Source organism: Oryctolagus cuniculus, chromosome 6 (genome assembly GCF_964237555.1).
Source record: "Oryctolagus cuniculus chromosome 6, mOryCun1.1, whole genome shotgun sequence".
NCBI lineage: Eukaryota > Metazoa > Chordata > Mammalia > Lagomorpha > Leporidae > Oryctolagus > Oryctolagus cuniculus.
In genome coordinates this window covers 149,131,222-149,144,840 of record NC_091437.1, presented here as the reverse complement: position 1 = coordinate 149,144,840, position 13,619 = coordinate 149,131,222, and the positions used below count along the sequence as shown (strand labels likewise).

At 51.3% G+C, this 13,619-nt stretch overlaps 2 protein-coding genes across 9 annotated transcripts in view; one reads left to right on the top strand and one right to left on the bottom strand.

Annotated features, from left to right (window-relative positions):
• The window catches only part of NTAQ1 (N-terminal glutamine amidase 1), a 116,554-nt gene extending 103,732 nt beyond the window's left edge, over window positions 1-12,822 (bottom strand). For 2 of the 4 annotated variants that reach the window (XM_070075463.1, XM_070075464.1), the window contains exons 1-2: window positions 12,603-12,822; window positions 208-307 (exon numbers count right to left, since the gene is read on the bottom strand). In XM_070075463.1, coding sequence (XP_069931564.1) covers window positions 208-307; window positions 12,603-12,694 — 192 coding nt within the window. In that variant the 5' untranslated portion in view covers window positions 12,695-12,822. The remainder of the gene's footprint in view (window positions 1-207; window positions 308-12,602) is intronic. The other 2 variants (XM_070075465.1, XM_008255878.4) reach the window with 2 other exon arrangements.
• Window positions 12,823-12,969: 147 nt separating this feature from the next.
• The window catches only part of ATAD2 (ATPase family AAA domain containing 2), a 91,862-nt gene continuing 91,212 nt past the window's right edge, over window positions 12,970-13,619 (top strand). For 3 of the 5 annotated variants that reach the window (XM_051844788.2, XM_051844786.2, XM_051844787.2), the window contains exon 1: window positions 13,129-13,536. In XM_051844788.2, coding sequence (XP_051700748.2) covers window positions 13,496-13,536 — 41 coding nt within the window. In that variant the 5' untranslated portion in view covers window positions 13,129-13,495. Of the gene's footprint in view, window positions 13,011-13,110; window positions 13,537-13,619 lie in introns of those variants that run through there. The other 2 variants (XM_070075455.1, XM_070075454.1) reach the window with 2 other exon arrangements.

The window sequence follows — 13,619 nt, the reverse complement described above, 5'->3', positions numbered from 1 at the left end:
CTGTGTAAATACACAATCACATATTTCCTTACATAAAAGGGACTAAACTCTTCTAACTCAACTGTGCCCTATAAGGAAAAAGATCTCATTCAAAAACAAACTTTAAAATGTCACTGTCTTTTATAAAGCACATTTCAGAACAGTACTAAACTCATGCTATATTTAGCTTCTGGTGTGTTTCCTTTCTGCAATCATTCACCAACTTACCATCTTTCTCTCATTAGATATGAAGACAGCGTAACACTCTTCCAAAGGGTACTGGTCATGGTTCTTGATGTGTTCACAGAGCTTCCAAATATTTTCTTCACTGAAACAAAATAATTGTTTGATCAATATAATTAAAAGAGAGCACTCTGTATGCTTTTCAGATTTGAACAAAAGACTGATGATGACATCAAAAAATTAGAAGAGCCCTTACACATCATCTCATCCAACAACTGCCTGACATTTCAATCTCCTCTAAAACATTCCTAAGGGCTGGTGCTGTGGCAAAGTAGGCTAAGCCTCCACCTGCAGCACCGGAATCCCATATGGACACAGGTTTAAGTCTTGGCTGCTCCTCTTCCAATCCAGCTCTCTGCTGTGGCCTGAGAAGGCAGTAGAAGATGGCCCAAGTCCTTGGGCCCCCAAAACGCATGGAAGACCTGGAAGAAGTTCCTGTTCCTGGCTTTGGATTGGCCCAACTCCGGCTGTTGCAGCCATCTGGGAGTGTACCAGAAGACAGAAGACCTTTCTCTCTGCCTATAACTCTACCTCTCAAGTAAATAAATAAAATCTAAAAAAGAAATAAATAAATAAATCACGCTGTCCTTTTAAAAATGAAGTGTATTTTGAGGTCTAATTAGAAATATGTTTGGAAAATTAAAAAAAAATTTCCTAACAAGTTGTTATCTACACTGCGTGTGGACACTTTTTCCAGAGCTCACTGCCTCCCACAACAGTGTCTGCATATTTTAAAATGGATAAAATGCTTTAATATCCTATAAGCTTTAGATCTGAATACTTGAAACACAGCTGTTGGCCGGCGCCGCAGCTCACTAGGCTAATCCTCCACCTTGCGGTGCCGGCACACCGGGTTCTAGTCCCGGTTGGGGCACCGGATTCTGTCCCGGTTGCCCCTCTTCCAGGCCAGCTCTCTGCTGTGGCCAGGGAGTGCAGTGGAGGATGGCCCAAGTCCTTGGGCCCTGCACCCGCATGGGAGACCAGGATAAGTACCTGGCTCCTGCCATCGGATCGGCGCGGTGCGCTGGTTGCAGCGCGCTGGCCGCGGCGGCCATTGGAGGGTGAACCAACGGCAAAGGAAGACCTTTCTCTCTGTCTCTCTCTCTCACTGTCATCACCTGCCTGTCAAGGAAAAAAAAAAACAAAAAAAAAACCACACAGCTGGAAATCCAATTCAGCCACTTACAAGGTAAGAGGCTGTGAACATCTCAACTCCTCTGAGAATCTACCTAACTGTAAAGTGGACATAATCACATCATATTGTAAACATGCAATGAATGTGAGTTACCCCTGGTTCTTTGCTCCCTTTAGGAAAGGGGCAGGAGGGCTCCTAGCTGGAAAGGCTCAGGAGACGTTATGTGGTTTGTCCAGGGATTCTGGAGAAAGCCCCTGTGCGTGGGATTCCCCAATCCCCTAAAGTAAGGAGGAGGCCTTAACTTTTAGAAAGCTTTCTCTCCTTCCGAGCCAGCTCCCTGCCAGTGTTTCTGGGAAAGAAGTATAGGATGGCCCAATTGTTTCTGCCCCTGCACCCACGTGGGAGACACAGAGGGGACCTTAGGCTCCTGGCTTCGGCCTGGCCCAGCCCAGGCCATTATGGCCATTTGGGGAGTGAACCAGTGGATGGAAGATCTCTCTCTCTCTCTGTCGCTCCCCCTCTTCATGGAGGAACGACACAGGACCCTGCGCTGTTCTTTCGTCTGCTCGGCCCTCCCCGGGTTTGCTGCTGGTTCTTCCCGGGTTGGCTACTATCCCTTCCACCTCCGTGGAAGGGCAGTTCCCCCTGGCCACATTCCCCACTTCCGCAGGGGAGCGGCACACCGCCGGCCGGTTCTCTCGGGGGCTGCACGGGTTCCCTTAGATGTTCCCCATAGATGTTCCTGGTGCGTGCCGTCTCTCTCCTCCTTTATAGTCCTCTCCCGCCAATCCTAACTCGGCTGCCCACACGCCGAGTACGCTGCTCTCCAATCAGGAGCAAGTCCTACAGTTTATTAGTTGAACTGGAGGCAGCTGTGCGGAAGCTGTTTACTTCTCTCCCAGCGCCATATTGTGGGAGAGCAGATGCATAGAATAAGTCTTAATTCGAGTAACTTAGTCTAGTCCGGATTGCTCCCCACAGATCCCCCTTTCTTTTTATTTTTGGCGTTGATACGCGCCTGTCTTCGGTGTCCCGCGGCACACACTCTGCTCTACTTGCTAGAGTTGCCACAGGCTCTTACAAGTCCTATCAGGCAAACCGAATCCGGGTCCTCTCTTCGCCATGTTATGAGGAGGTTTTTAGGCGCTGATGCGTGCCTGTGTTCGGTGCCCCGCAGCGCATGCTCTGCTCTGCCTGCAGGGGCTTACAAGCTCTATCAGGCAAACCGAATCCAAGCCTTCTCATTGCCTTTTTGTGGGGAGGCCTTACTGATGTTAATTCGTGCCTGTCTTCGGTGACCTGCGGCGCATAAGCTGCTAACCGCCGCAGGTGCTCATCGTGCTCATCGCCTCACTTAATCAGGCAGACCGAATCCAAACTTTCTCGTTGCCATGTTGAGGGGAGGCCTTTCTATTTCTCTATTTCTCTATCTCCGGGCATTCCTATTTCTCCCATTTTACTTCTATCTTCCAGCATTCCTATTTCTCTTTTACTTCTAAACTTCTGTTTCTCTTATCCCCGCAGCTTCCCGGTCTCATTCTTATCCCCGCGGCTTCCCGGCTGCGCCCGCCCCGAGGCTGCTTCTCGGCAGCTTTCCGGCGCCTCGCCCTGCCGGCAGCTTCACGGCTCCGCGCGGCTTCGCGGCTCTGTGCGGCTCGGCTTTGCGCGCACACTCCGCGGTCTCCGCGCTAGCCCCGCGTTCCCTATGTACTTGAGCCCCGCACGCTCTGTCTGCGCGCGGCGGCTTCCGCGAGTAACACAGCGTAGCTTACGTGTCCGCCACTAGCATTCAATCTAAGTTCCCCGGGCTAGCCTGGCGAATTCAACCCAGCGTACGTCTCCGCCCCACGGTTTGGCTTCCCGTCCTTTGCTCCCCGGGCTAATCAGACGGATCCCAACCTGGCTCACGTTTCAGCTTCTGGTTTCAACTTTTCGCCCCCTATTCCCGGGCTAACTTGAGAACCCCAAAGTGGCTTCCGTTTCCGCCTCGGCCTGCCCCCCGCGGCTTCAATTTCCCTAACATTTTTCTCTACCCGGTATGTTTCCCCAAGCTTTCCTCCAACGATATTCCTCCCTCATTTCTCCTGGCCTCTCCCCAGAGTCCGTATCCGAGTCTGTTTGTTCTAGCTTTCACTTTCGCTTTCGACCTTAGAGATTTCTCCCAGCTTCCCCCCGTAGTCCGTATCTGAGTCTATGCCTAGGCTTTCAATAGCTTCTTCCGGCACCCTTTTCGTCCGGCTTTTCCCTAGGCTGTTTGCTAGTCTCTCTCTCCGGTATTTTCCACTTCTTCCCGTTTCTTCCCTCTTAAGTTTGCTATCCGACCTAGGTTTCCTATCCGAGCTAGGTTTCCTATCCGAGTCAGGTTTCCTATCCGAGTCACGGCACCATTATGTCGCTCCCCCTCTTCATGGAGGAACGACACAGGACCCTGCGCTGTTCTTTCGTCTGCTCGGCCCTCCCCGGGTTTGCTGCTGGTTCTTCCCGGGTTGGCTACTATCCCTTCCACCTCCGTGGAAGGGCAGTTCCCCCTGGCCACATTCCCCACTTCCGCAGGGGAGCGGCACACCGCCGGCCGGTTCTCTCGGGGGCTGCACGGGTTCCCTTAGATGTTCCCCATAGATGTTCCTGGTGCGTGCCGTCTCTCTCCTCCTTTATAGTCCTCTCCCGCCAATCCTAACTCGGCTGCCCACACGCCGAGTACGCTGCTCTCCAATCAGGAGCAAGTCCTACAGTTTATTAGTTGAACTGGAGGCAGCTGTGCGGAAGCTGTTTACTTCTCTCCCAGCGCCATATTGTGGGAGAGCAGATGCATAGAATAAGTCTTAATTCGAGTAACTTAGTCTAGTCCGGATTGCTCCCCACACTCTCCCCTTCTATCTGACTTTCAAATGAAAAAATAAAATCTTAAAAAAAAAAAAAAAAAAAAAAAAAAACCTTTTTCTTATTCTGAACTGAAATCCATCTTCCCATTCCTCTGGCCCACATGAATCTCTCTTCCATACTCTTCCATATGACAGATATTTAGCTATTTGAAGCAGAGGTCAGAATCTGCTCAGGTATGTGACAGCTAATGCATCAAACCAAGAGGTAACTGAGCCACACTTCTGGGCAGTCATTGCTGGCAATAGTCACAGCTCAACCTCTAGATCCCTATCTTTTTCTATTTTTTTCCTTAAAGATTTATTTACTTATTTAAAAGGCAGAGTTAGAGAGAAAGAAAGAGACAAAGAGAGAGACAGACAGACAGAGAGACAGAGACAGAGAGAGAGAGAGAGAGAGAGAGATCAATCTTCCGCCTGGCGGTTCACTGTCCAAATGGCTCCAAATGGCTGGGGCTGAGCCAGGCCACGGCCAGAAGCCCAGAACTCCTGGGATTTCCCCTGTGGGTACAGGGTCGCAAGCATTCAGGCCATCTTCTGCTGCTTTCCCAGAAGCATTAGTAGGGAACAGGGCTGGAAGTGGAGCAGCTGGGGCTCAAATCGGTGCTCGTATGGGATGCTGGCGTCACAGATGGTGGCTTAACCCACTGGGCCATAAGACCAGCCCCATCCATCTTTTTCTAATGAGCCACACAGAACCTCTGCTCAAAATGAGCTATATCAACACTCCACTCACAGCATGACTGAGTCTGTGAAAGCCCAGTTTCCAGTTGTCTATACCACACTATGTGAAAAAGAAGGGCACAGACTGAGGACTGTCACCATTTTAGGGAAATACACCTTCCAATTCACAAGTCTTGGCTTCATCTACCTGTCTCAATGCTCCATACGACTAGGCTTCAAATATCAAATGCAGACATTGTATTTTTCCCCATGGTTTTGCTTTTTTCTAAAATACCTAAGAGACCTTAAAGAAAAGGTGGTGGTAGTGCTAACAGGAGATTGCTGACTGCTTCAACATGGCACGCAGCTGGGGCAACAAGCACTGCTTTACGGTGACATACAGGGGTGAGCACTGGTACAGTGGTTAAGAGTCCAGGAGGGATGTCCACTGCCTAGGTTCCCAGTCCTGACTCCACTCCCAACTCTAGCTTCCAGCTAACGTGCACTCTGGGAAGAAGAGGACGGCAGCTCAAGCACTTGAGTCCCTAACACCCACTTGGGAGAACCTGGACTGAGTTTTCAGTTCCTGGCTTCAGCCTGGCCCGGCTCTAGTTGTTGCAGACATTTAGGGAGTGAACCAGGGGGTAAGAGGCTTCTCTCTCTTTCTCTGCCTTTCAAATAAAGAAAATAAAGTTTTTAAAAATTTAAGATGTGGGGCCGATGCTGTGGTGCAGCGGGTTAGGCCACCTCCTGTGATACCGACAGATGCTGTTTCTAGTCTCAGCTACTCCACTTCCAATTCAGCTCCCTGCTAGTGTGCCTGGAAAAGCAGTAGAACATGGCCAAAGAGTTTGGGCCCCTGCACCACCCACAAGGGAGACCTGGATGAAGCTCCTGGCTCCTGCTTTCGGTCTGGCCCAGCCCTGGACATTGCGGCCATTTGCAGAGTGAACCAGCAGATGGAAGACCTCTCTCTGTGTAAGTCTTTCGAATAAATAAATAGGGGTCGGCGCTGTGTATCACTTGGTTAATCCTCTGCCTGCAGCACCAGCATCCCATATAGGCGCGGGGTTGTAGTCCCGGTTGCTCCTCTTCCAGTCCAGCTCTCTGCTGTGGCCTGGGAGGGCAGTGGGGGATGGCCCAGGTGCTTGGGCCCCTGCACCTGCGTGGGAGACCAGGAAGAAGCACCTGACTCCTGGCATGGGATCGGCACAGCGCGCTGTCTGTAGCAGCCATTTGGGGAGTGAACCAACAGAAGGAAGACCTTTCTCTCTGTCTCTCTCTCTCTCACTGTCTATAACTCTACTGTCAAATAAATTTAAAAACATAAAATAAAAAATATTTTTAATGAAAAGATATTTCTCTCTGTGCATGCTTTTTACCATTTTCAGAGTAATTTTAAAGACTAATGCAGATGTTCAATAACGTTGTATGTTTGTTTTAGATCTTTTCAACCTTTGGATTAAAATCAAGTCCCCTGAAAGTGAACAATGTTTATTTTGAGTATCTCTGTGCCTTTCAAACAAAGAAAATAAATTTTTAAAAATCTAAGCTATGGGCCAGCGCCATGGCTCAATAGGCTAATCCTCCGCCTTTCGGCACCGGCACACCGGGTTCTAGTCCCAGTCGGGGCACCGGATTCTGGCTCGGTTGGCCCTCTTCCAGGCCAGCTCTCTGCTATGGCCCGGGAGTGCAGTGGAGGATGGCCCAAGTGCTTGGGCCCTGCACCCCATGGAAGACCAGGAGAAGCACCTGGCTCCTGGCTTCGGATCAGCACGATGAGCCGGCCGCAGCGCGCCGGCCGCGGTGGCCATTGGAGGGTGAACCAACGGCAAAAGGAAGACCTTTCTCTCTGTCTCTCTCTCTCACTGTCCACTCTGCCTGTCAAAAAAAAAAAAAAAAAATAAGCTATTATACAGCATGCAATAGCTAATTTTTTTTTTTTACCTGTTTTAGGACCAGCTTGAGATAACACTGTCCAGCTTACAGAAGTTTCAAAGAGTTTACCAGACATCTTTAGGAGCCTTTGATGTACACGACACTGTGCTAAGTGCTTGGATGATAGTAAATTAGACCTTGCAGACTAAGAGTGAAGTCACAGATCCATAAATAGCAGGCATCACAGAAGGCCATAAAAGATGCATACAGAAAGCACAGAGGAGGGAGTCATATGTTTTGAGAGTCACAGGAAGAAGGAAGAGGTACAGGTCAGCGGTTTTTCCTTATCCATCCCCTAACCCCCACCTCATACTAAGGATGCGCTTAGGGTCAATGTGAGGAGTTCCATATATCTGTAAGCACTACAGTGCTACTAGGAGGCTGAACACACACTGCCTTTTATTTTTCAAACATGTATGAATGCTACCCAGAGAGAAAAAAATGTATGAGTTCTTGAATTTTCAGTCCTAATTGTCTTTTGTTCTTTCTTTTTTTCAAAAGCAGAGAGAGAGAGAGAGAGAAGGGGAGAGACAATCTTCCATCCACTGGTTTACTCCCCAGATGGCCAGAGCAGCCAGGGCTAGGCCAGGCCAGAGCTGGGGGTTTCTTCTAGGTCTCCCACATGGTGGAGTGGCCCAAGCACTTGGGCCATCTTGCACTGCTTATCAAGCCACTAGCAGGGAGCTAGATCAGAAGTAGAACAGATGGGACATGAACAGGTGCCCATACAGAATGCCAGCATTGCAGGTAATGGCTTAAACTGATGCAAAGCAGCAGTCCTAATCGTTTTTCTTTTCTAAGATTTATTTATCTGAAAGGCAGTTACAGAGAGAGGAAGACAGAGAGACATCTTCCACCCACTGGTTCACTCCTCAAATGGCCGCAATGTCTAGTGCTGCACCAAATGGAAGTCAGGAGCCAAGACCTGAGTGGGAGGACCCAAGGACTCAGGCCACCTTCCATTGCTTTCCCAGGCACATTAGCAGGGAGCTGGATCAGAAGTGGAGTAGGGGCTAGAGCTGTGGTGTAGCAGGTAAAGCCGCCTCCTGTAGTGCCAGCATCCCACATGGGAGCTGGTTCGAGTTCTGGCTGCTCAACTTCCAATCCAGCTCTCTGCTATGGCCTGGGAAAGCAGTAGAAGATGGCCCAAGTCCTTGGGCCCCTGCACCCCCCAGAGAGACCCAGAAGAAGTTCCTGGCTCCTGGCTTTAGCTCAGCCCAGCTCCGACCATTGCGGCAATCTGGGGAATGCTCTCTGTAACTCTGCCTTTAAAAAAAATAAATATTTTTTAAAAAAGATTTATTTTTTATTTAGTTGAATAAAAATAATCCACTAACCACAATGTCCCTCCCTTTTTCTCCCTGCCCCTGGGGAATGAACCAGCAGATGGAAGATCTCTCTCTGTCTCTGTCTCTTCTTCTCTCTCTGTAGCAGACTTTCAAATAAAAGGGCAGGTGATAATGTCCCCCAACTGTCAGTCAATCATTTCTGTAGCAGAAGAGCTGACAGAATAGCACAATGAATGAGACTATAGTGGTTACAGGCTGAGGACAGAAAAGCAAGTGGGGAGGAGGCGGGAACCCTGGCATCCAGAAGCTTTTCCACAAATGCTTGCAAAATACAGAACAATTGGCCGGCGCCATGGCTCACTAGGCTAATCCTCCGCCTGCAGCGCCAGTACCCCAGGTTCTAGTCCCGGTTGGGGCACCGGATTCTGTCCCGGTTGCTCCTCTTCCAGTCCAGCTCTCTGCTGTGGCCTGGGAGTGCAGTGGAGGATGGCCCAAGTGCTTGGGCCCTGCACCTGCATGGGAGACCAGGAGGAAGCACCTGGCTCCTGGCTTTGGACCCGCACAGTGCTGGCCATAGTGGCCATTTGGTGGGTGAACCAACAGAAGGAAGACCTTTCTCTCTGTCTCTCTCTCTCTCTCACTGTCTAACTCTGCCTGTCAAAAAAAATACAGATCATTTTTTTTTATTTGAAAGGCAGAGTTACAGAGAGAGAAGGGGAGGGGGGAGGTAGGGAGAGGAGGAAAGGGAGGGGGAGGGGGAAAGGGAGGGGAAAGGGAAGGGAGGGGGAGGGGGAGGGAGAGAGATTTTACCTTTGCTGGTTCACTCCCTAATAGGCCGGGGCTGGACCAGGCTGAAGCCAGGAGCCCAAAACTTCTTCCAAGTCTTCCACATGGATGTAGGGGCCCAAGGACTTGGGCCATCATCTGCTGCTTTCCTGGGTGCATTAGCAGGGAGCTGGATTGGAAATAGAGCAACAGACCCAAACTCGTACCCATATGAGATGCCAGTATCGCAGGAGGCAGCTTAACCTTCTGCACCACAACGACAGCCCCGAAATACAGAACAATTAAAACAGAATCAGAAATGCTCTGCAAGCTACATCATCCCATACAAATACTGGCTGCCATGACAAGTACTTCAAAAAAGTCTGTGGAAAAATGGAACTAAAGTGTAAAATTATTTTTGGTGCAAAAAAATTTTTAAATCCATGCAATGTTTTTCATAAGCATTTTCTATGAACTGTTTTAAGGCCGTGACTACACATGAATTTCAAAAAACTATACCAGAAGTGTAGAGGAGGCTTCTATTTCAAGTTAGAAGAACCTGTAGGATGGGGTTAGCATTGTGGTGTAGCAGGTTAGGCCTCTGCCTGCGGTGCCAGCATCCCTTATAGGCGCTGGTTCAAGTCCCAGCTGCTTCACTTCCAATCCAGGTCCCTGCTGATGTGCCTGGGAAAGCAGCGGAGGATGTCCCAAGTGCTTGGGCCCCTACACCCATAAGGGAGATACAGGGGAAGCTCCTGGCTTCAGCACAGCCCAGTCCTGGCCTTTGCGGCCATTTGGAGAGTGAACTAGTGGAAGACCTCTCTCTGTTTCTCCTCCTCTCTCTGTAACTCTGCCTTTCAAATAAAAAATAAATCTTAAAAAAAAAAAAAAAAAAAAAAAAAGTGTAGGGGCTGGCATTGTGGCTTAGTGGGTAAAGTCACTGCCTCTAACACCAGTATCCTGATTAAAAAAAAAGAACCTACAGGAGCAAAAGTGAAAAGTACTTAGGTGTGCAGACAGGGCAGAGTATTGGTTTCTAACCAGAGGGACACACAGTAATATCGAGACATTCTTGGTTGTGGCAGCTGGGGAGAAGGTACCAAGAGCATCTAACACGTGAAGGCCAGGGATGCTGCTACACATCCTGCAATACCCAGGAGAGCCCCCACAGCCAAGAATTATCATGCCCCAAATCTCAACAGAGCCAATATTAAGGAGGGACCCTGGAGCACAGCTCAGATGGCAGGTTCAACATGAGGCTGGAAGAACAGTGACCAGACCCTGGAGAGCTTGCTATGTTCAGGAGATGCACTTTATTGTCCATGCCTGCCTTCCTTGAAATGTAATCAACAGACCAGCCCTCGTACTCTCCAACCATGCTGCTTACTCACTCAAGCCTTATGAGGTGGCACCCTCCCATCTGCAGGTTCTGGAGCCAAGCAAGGTTAAAGACTTGAGGTAGGGGAGGTCTGCCTGAAAGGCCTGGTAGGAAGCAACTAGAATAGCCTCCATGACAGCCGAGAAGGGCCAGGCCTCTGGCTAAAGGAACTCAAGGAAATGATCTATTAAAGACACATTGATCTAATGGGCTGGCGCTGGGTGCAGTGGGCTAAGCCTCCACCTGTGGCACCAGCATCCCATATGGACTCCGGTTCTAGTCCCAGCTACTCCTCTTCTGATCCAGCTCCCAGCTGATGTGCCTGAGAAAGCAGCGGAAGACGGCCCAAGTGCTTGGGCCCCTGCACTTATATGGGAGACCCAGGGGAAGCTCCAGTCTCATGGCCCAGCCCTGGCCTCTGCATCCATTTGGAGAGTGAACCAGCAGATGAAGACCTTCCTCTCTGTAACTCTACCTTTCTAATAAGTAATAAATAAGTTTAAAAAAAAAAAAAAAAAGAAGTGTAGGAGCTAGCACTGTGGCTTAGTGGGTAAAGCTACTGCCTGACACTATGAGACTACACTATGGCCTGGGAAAGCAGAAGATGGCCCAGCTGCTTGGGCCACTGCACTCACGTGGGAGCCCTGAAAGAAGCTCCTGGCTCCTGGCTTTGGATCGGCCCAGCTCCAGCTATTGCAGCCATTTGGGGAGTGAACCAGTGGACGGAAGACCATTTGCTCTGTCTCTCCCTCCTTCTCTCTGTAACTCTACCTCTCAAAGAAATAAATAAAATCTTTTAAAAAATCAATAAAAATTTAAAAATTAAATCTTAAAAAAATACTACATGGTACCCCATACCAATGAACATGTGTTACAAGTTAACCAAAAAAATTTTTAAAAAGAGACACTGATCTGCACCAGCCTTCTTGACAGTCCCAGAACGCTCACAGCACACTTCCTTCTGGGTACATTTCCGCCTGCTGTTCTGTCTGAGATCAACTTTGTCCTGTACCCACAAAGCTCCTACCCTCTGTTTCTTCAGACCTCTGTTCAAACCACTTTATGGGCAATGTCCCTAAATATCCTAATATAAGACAGCATAAATCATCACCCCCTACCTTGTCTTATTTTTCTAATACCATGCAAACATGGTTTACTTGTTTTCAACTGTTCTCCCTCCATCGAAACGTAAGAATCACGAGATCTCACCGGAGGATTTAAGTCTGTTCACTGCTATGTCCTCTGTGCCTGGATTCATGCATCACGCACTCCAAGGCCCAGTAAACGTTTACTGAATGAATGAATGGAGCAATGCATGCACGGTAGGGATGAGAACACAGAGATCTAGGAGCGGCAGGGAAGAAACAGAGTGCAGCGGGTAAGACGCGCGGGCTCCAGCACCACACAGGCGGCTCCAGCTGCACCACCACCGCTTGCAAACAGTGTCCCGATGGCTCAGTCTCACCAGCAAAGGGGGGCTAATGGTAATCGTAGAACCTATTTCCTAGGGATGGACGGAAGCTCTTGCCACCGGGCCTGACACGCAGCCGGAGTGGAACAAAAGGCAAGCCGTCAGTAGCAACAGTCAGACGACCAGCTAGGGGCTAGGGAGTAGTTTAGAGGGTCCTGAGGGTCAGCAACTGGAAGACGGGGTTGGGGGGTAGGGGGAGAAAGGTGAGAGATGAACAGGGCGGGCGGGTGGTGCTGCAGCTGCAGAGGCGGCCGGGGCGCAGTGCCCGGAGCCCACAGCCAGCCTCCGCCAGGACACCCGCATTCCCCTTTAGGCAAATGACCTGCCCCGCTCTGCGCTTCTTCCGTCTGGGGATAAACTAGAGCGCCCTCCTCCTGGGGGTTCCTGTGCTTGTTCCCAAAACCACGCAGGGTGCCGTGCACACGTCACCGACGTTAACTGTAATGACAGCTGAGCGGTAACAAGACCGTGGGTTCCGGCGCCGGAGGAGCCTGAGCCGGACTCCCAGCGGCTGTCAGCTGGAGGACCTCAAGAAGAAATCCCTCGAACTCTCTGTACCGCGACCATTTTCCAAAGTTAGGCCCCGCAGCGCGCAGGCGTCAGCAGAGTAACTTCCAGAGCTCTGAGCTGCAGCCCCCCGCGTCTGCGCCAGGCACTGAGCTCCGCCACGCCTGTCCGGTGAGAGGCGCCGGGCAGAGGCAGCGAGCCTGGCCTTTCGCACTCCGCAGCTCTACTCCAGAGACCAAGCCTGCCATTCACGCTCCCTCCTCCCGCAAACCAGCGAACCCCGCCGGAGAGGGGCCGGAACGAGGCGGGGCCGCGCCGCTCCGGGGTTCCGGGGGTTGCGTCCGCGCCCCCTCACCAGTAGCAGCTGCTGTAGACACAGGCGTCCCGCGGAGGGCCGGCCGGCTGGTAGCAGGCGGCGGCGGCGGCAGGGCAGTCCCCCGCCTCCATGGCGGGCTAGCTTGGGCCGCGGCCCGGGCAGGAGGCGGCCCGAGTGGGCCAATCGCTGCAAGCAGCCGGCGCGCAGCCCACAGCGCCCGCTCCCGGAGCGGAGTAGGTGGAGCCTGAGGCGGCCAGGGCAGTTTCCGGGTGGCGGAGCCTGGGCGGGGTGGGCGGAGCCTGGGCGGGGCAAGCGGCTCAAGTTGCCAGCGCGCGAAGGTCCGGACTGAGTGGGCGGAGCTCGGGGGAGGACGACGCTGGATTTTCGAGAGGGTGGAGCCAGGGAGAAGTGGGCGGACCCGGGTCGCAGACGGCTGCGTGGTTCCGGGTAGGCGGAGACGGTGGGGAGGGGAGTGGGGGCGGGAAGAGCTGGCGCCCAGGCTTCCGGGGGGCGGGCTCTGGGGCGTGGTCGGCGTGCGGGGTGAGGCGGGGACGACGAGAATCCTGGGCGAGAGGGTCCGCGGCGAGCGGCCTGAGGGAGGAGTTAGGGGAGAGTCTGGAGTTGGTGAACCCCGGGGCCCTGAGTGGCTGGGCTGGCGTTGCCCGCTGGGCTGTGGAGGAACCAGATGGACTGCCATTAGAAAGGCTTTGTGTGTCAAAATGGGCGCTGTAGTTTGGAGCCCGGGGGAGAGGTAGCGGTGGAGGGTAAATTCCAAGTAGGACCGTCGCGAGGACGGTTTTAGGAAGGAATCACACCCCAAATGTAGCATTTTTTTTTTAATTAGGAGGGCTGTATGTATTGGCTGGGAAGGATATATTGGTCCCTGGATACAGTCAGAAAATAAGTTGCAAAATCATCTTTCTGTGTTAACCATGTTTATTTGCTGGCAGTCTGGAAGGAAAGCCGCCAAACGGTGAGAACTCTGGTGAAGGAATGGTTCTGGGATGTGTGCTTTCAAGGACTTAGACTTTACACTCTGTGTTTGCAACAGACCTA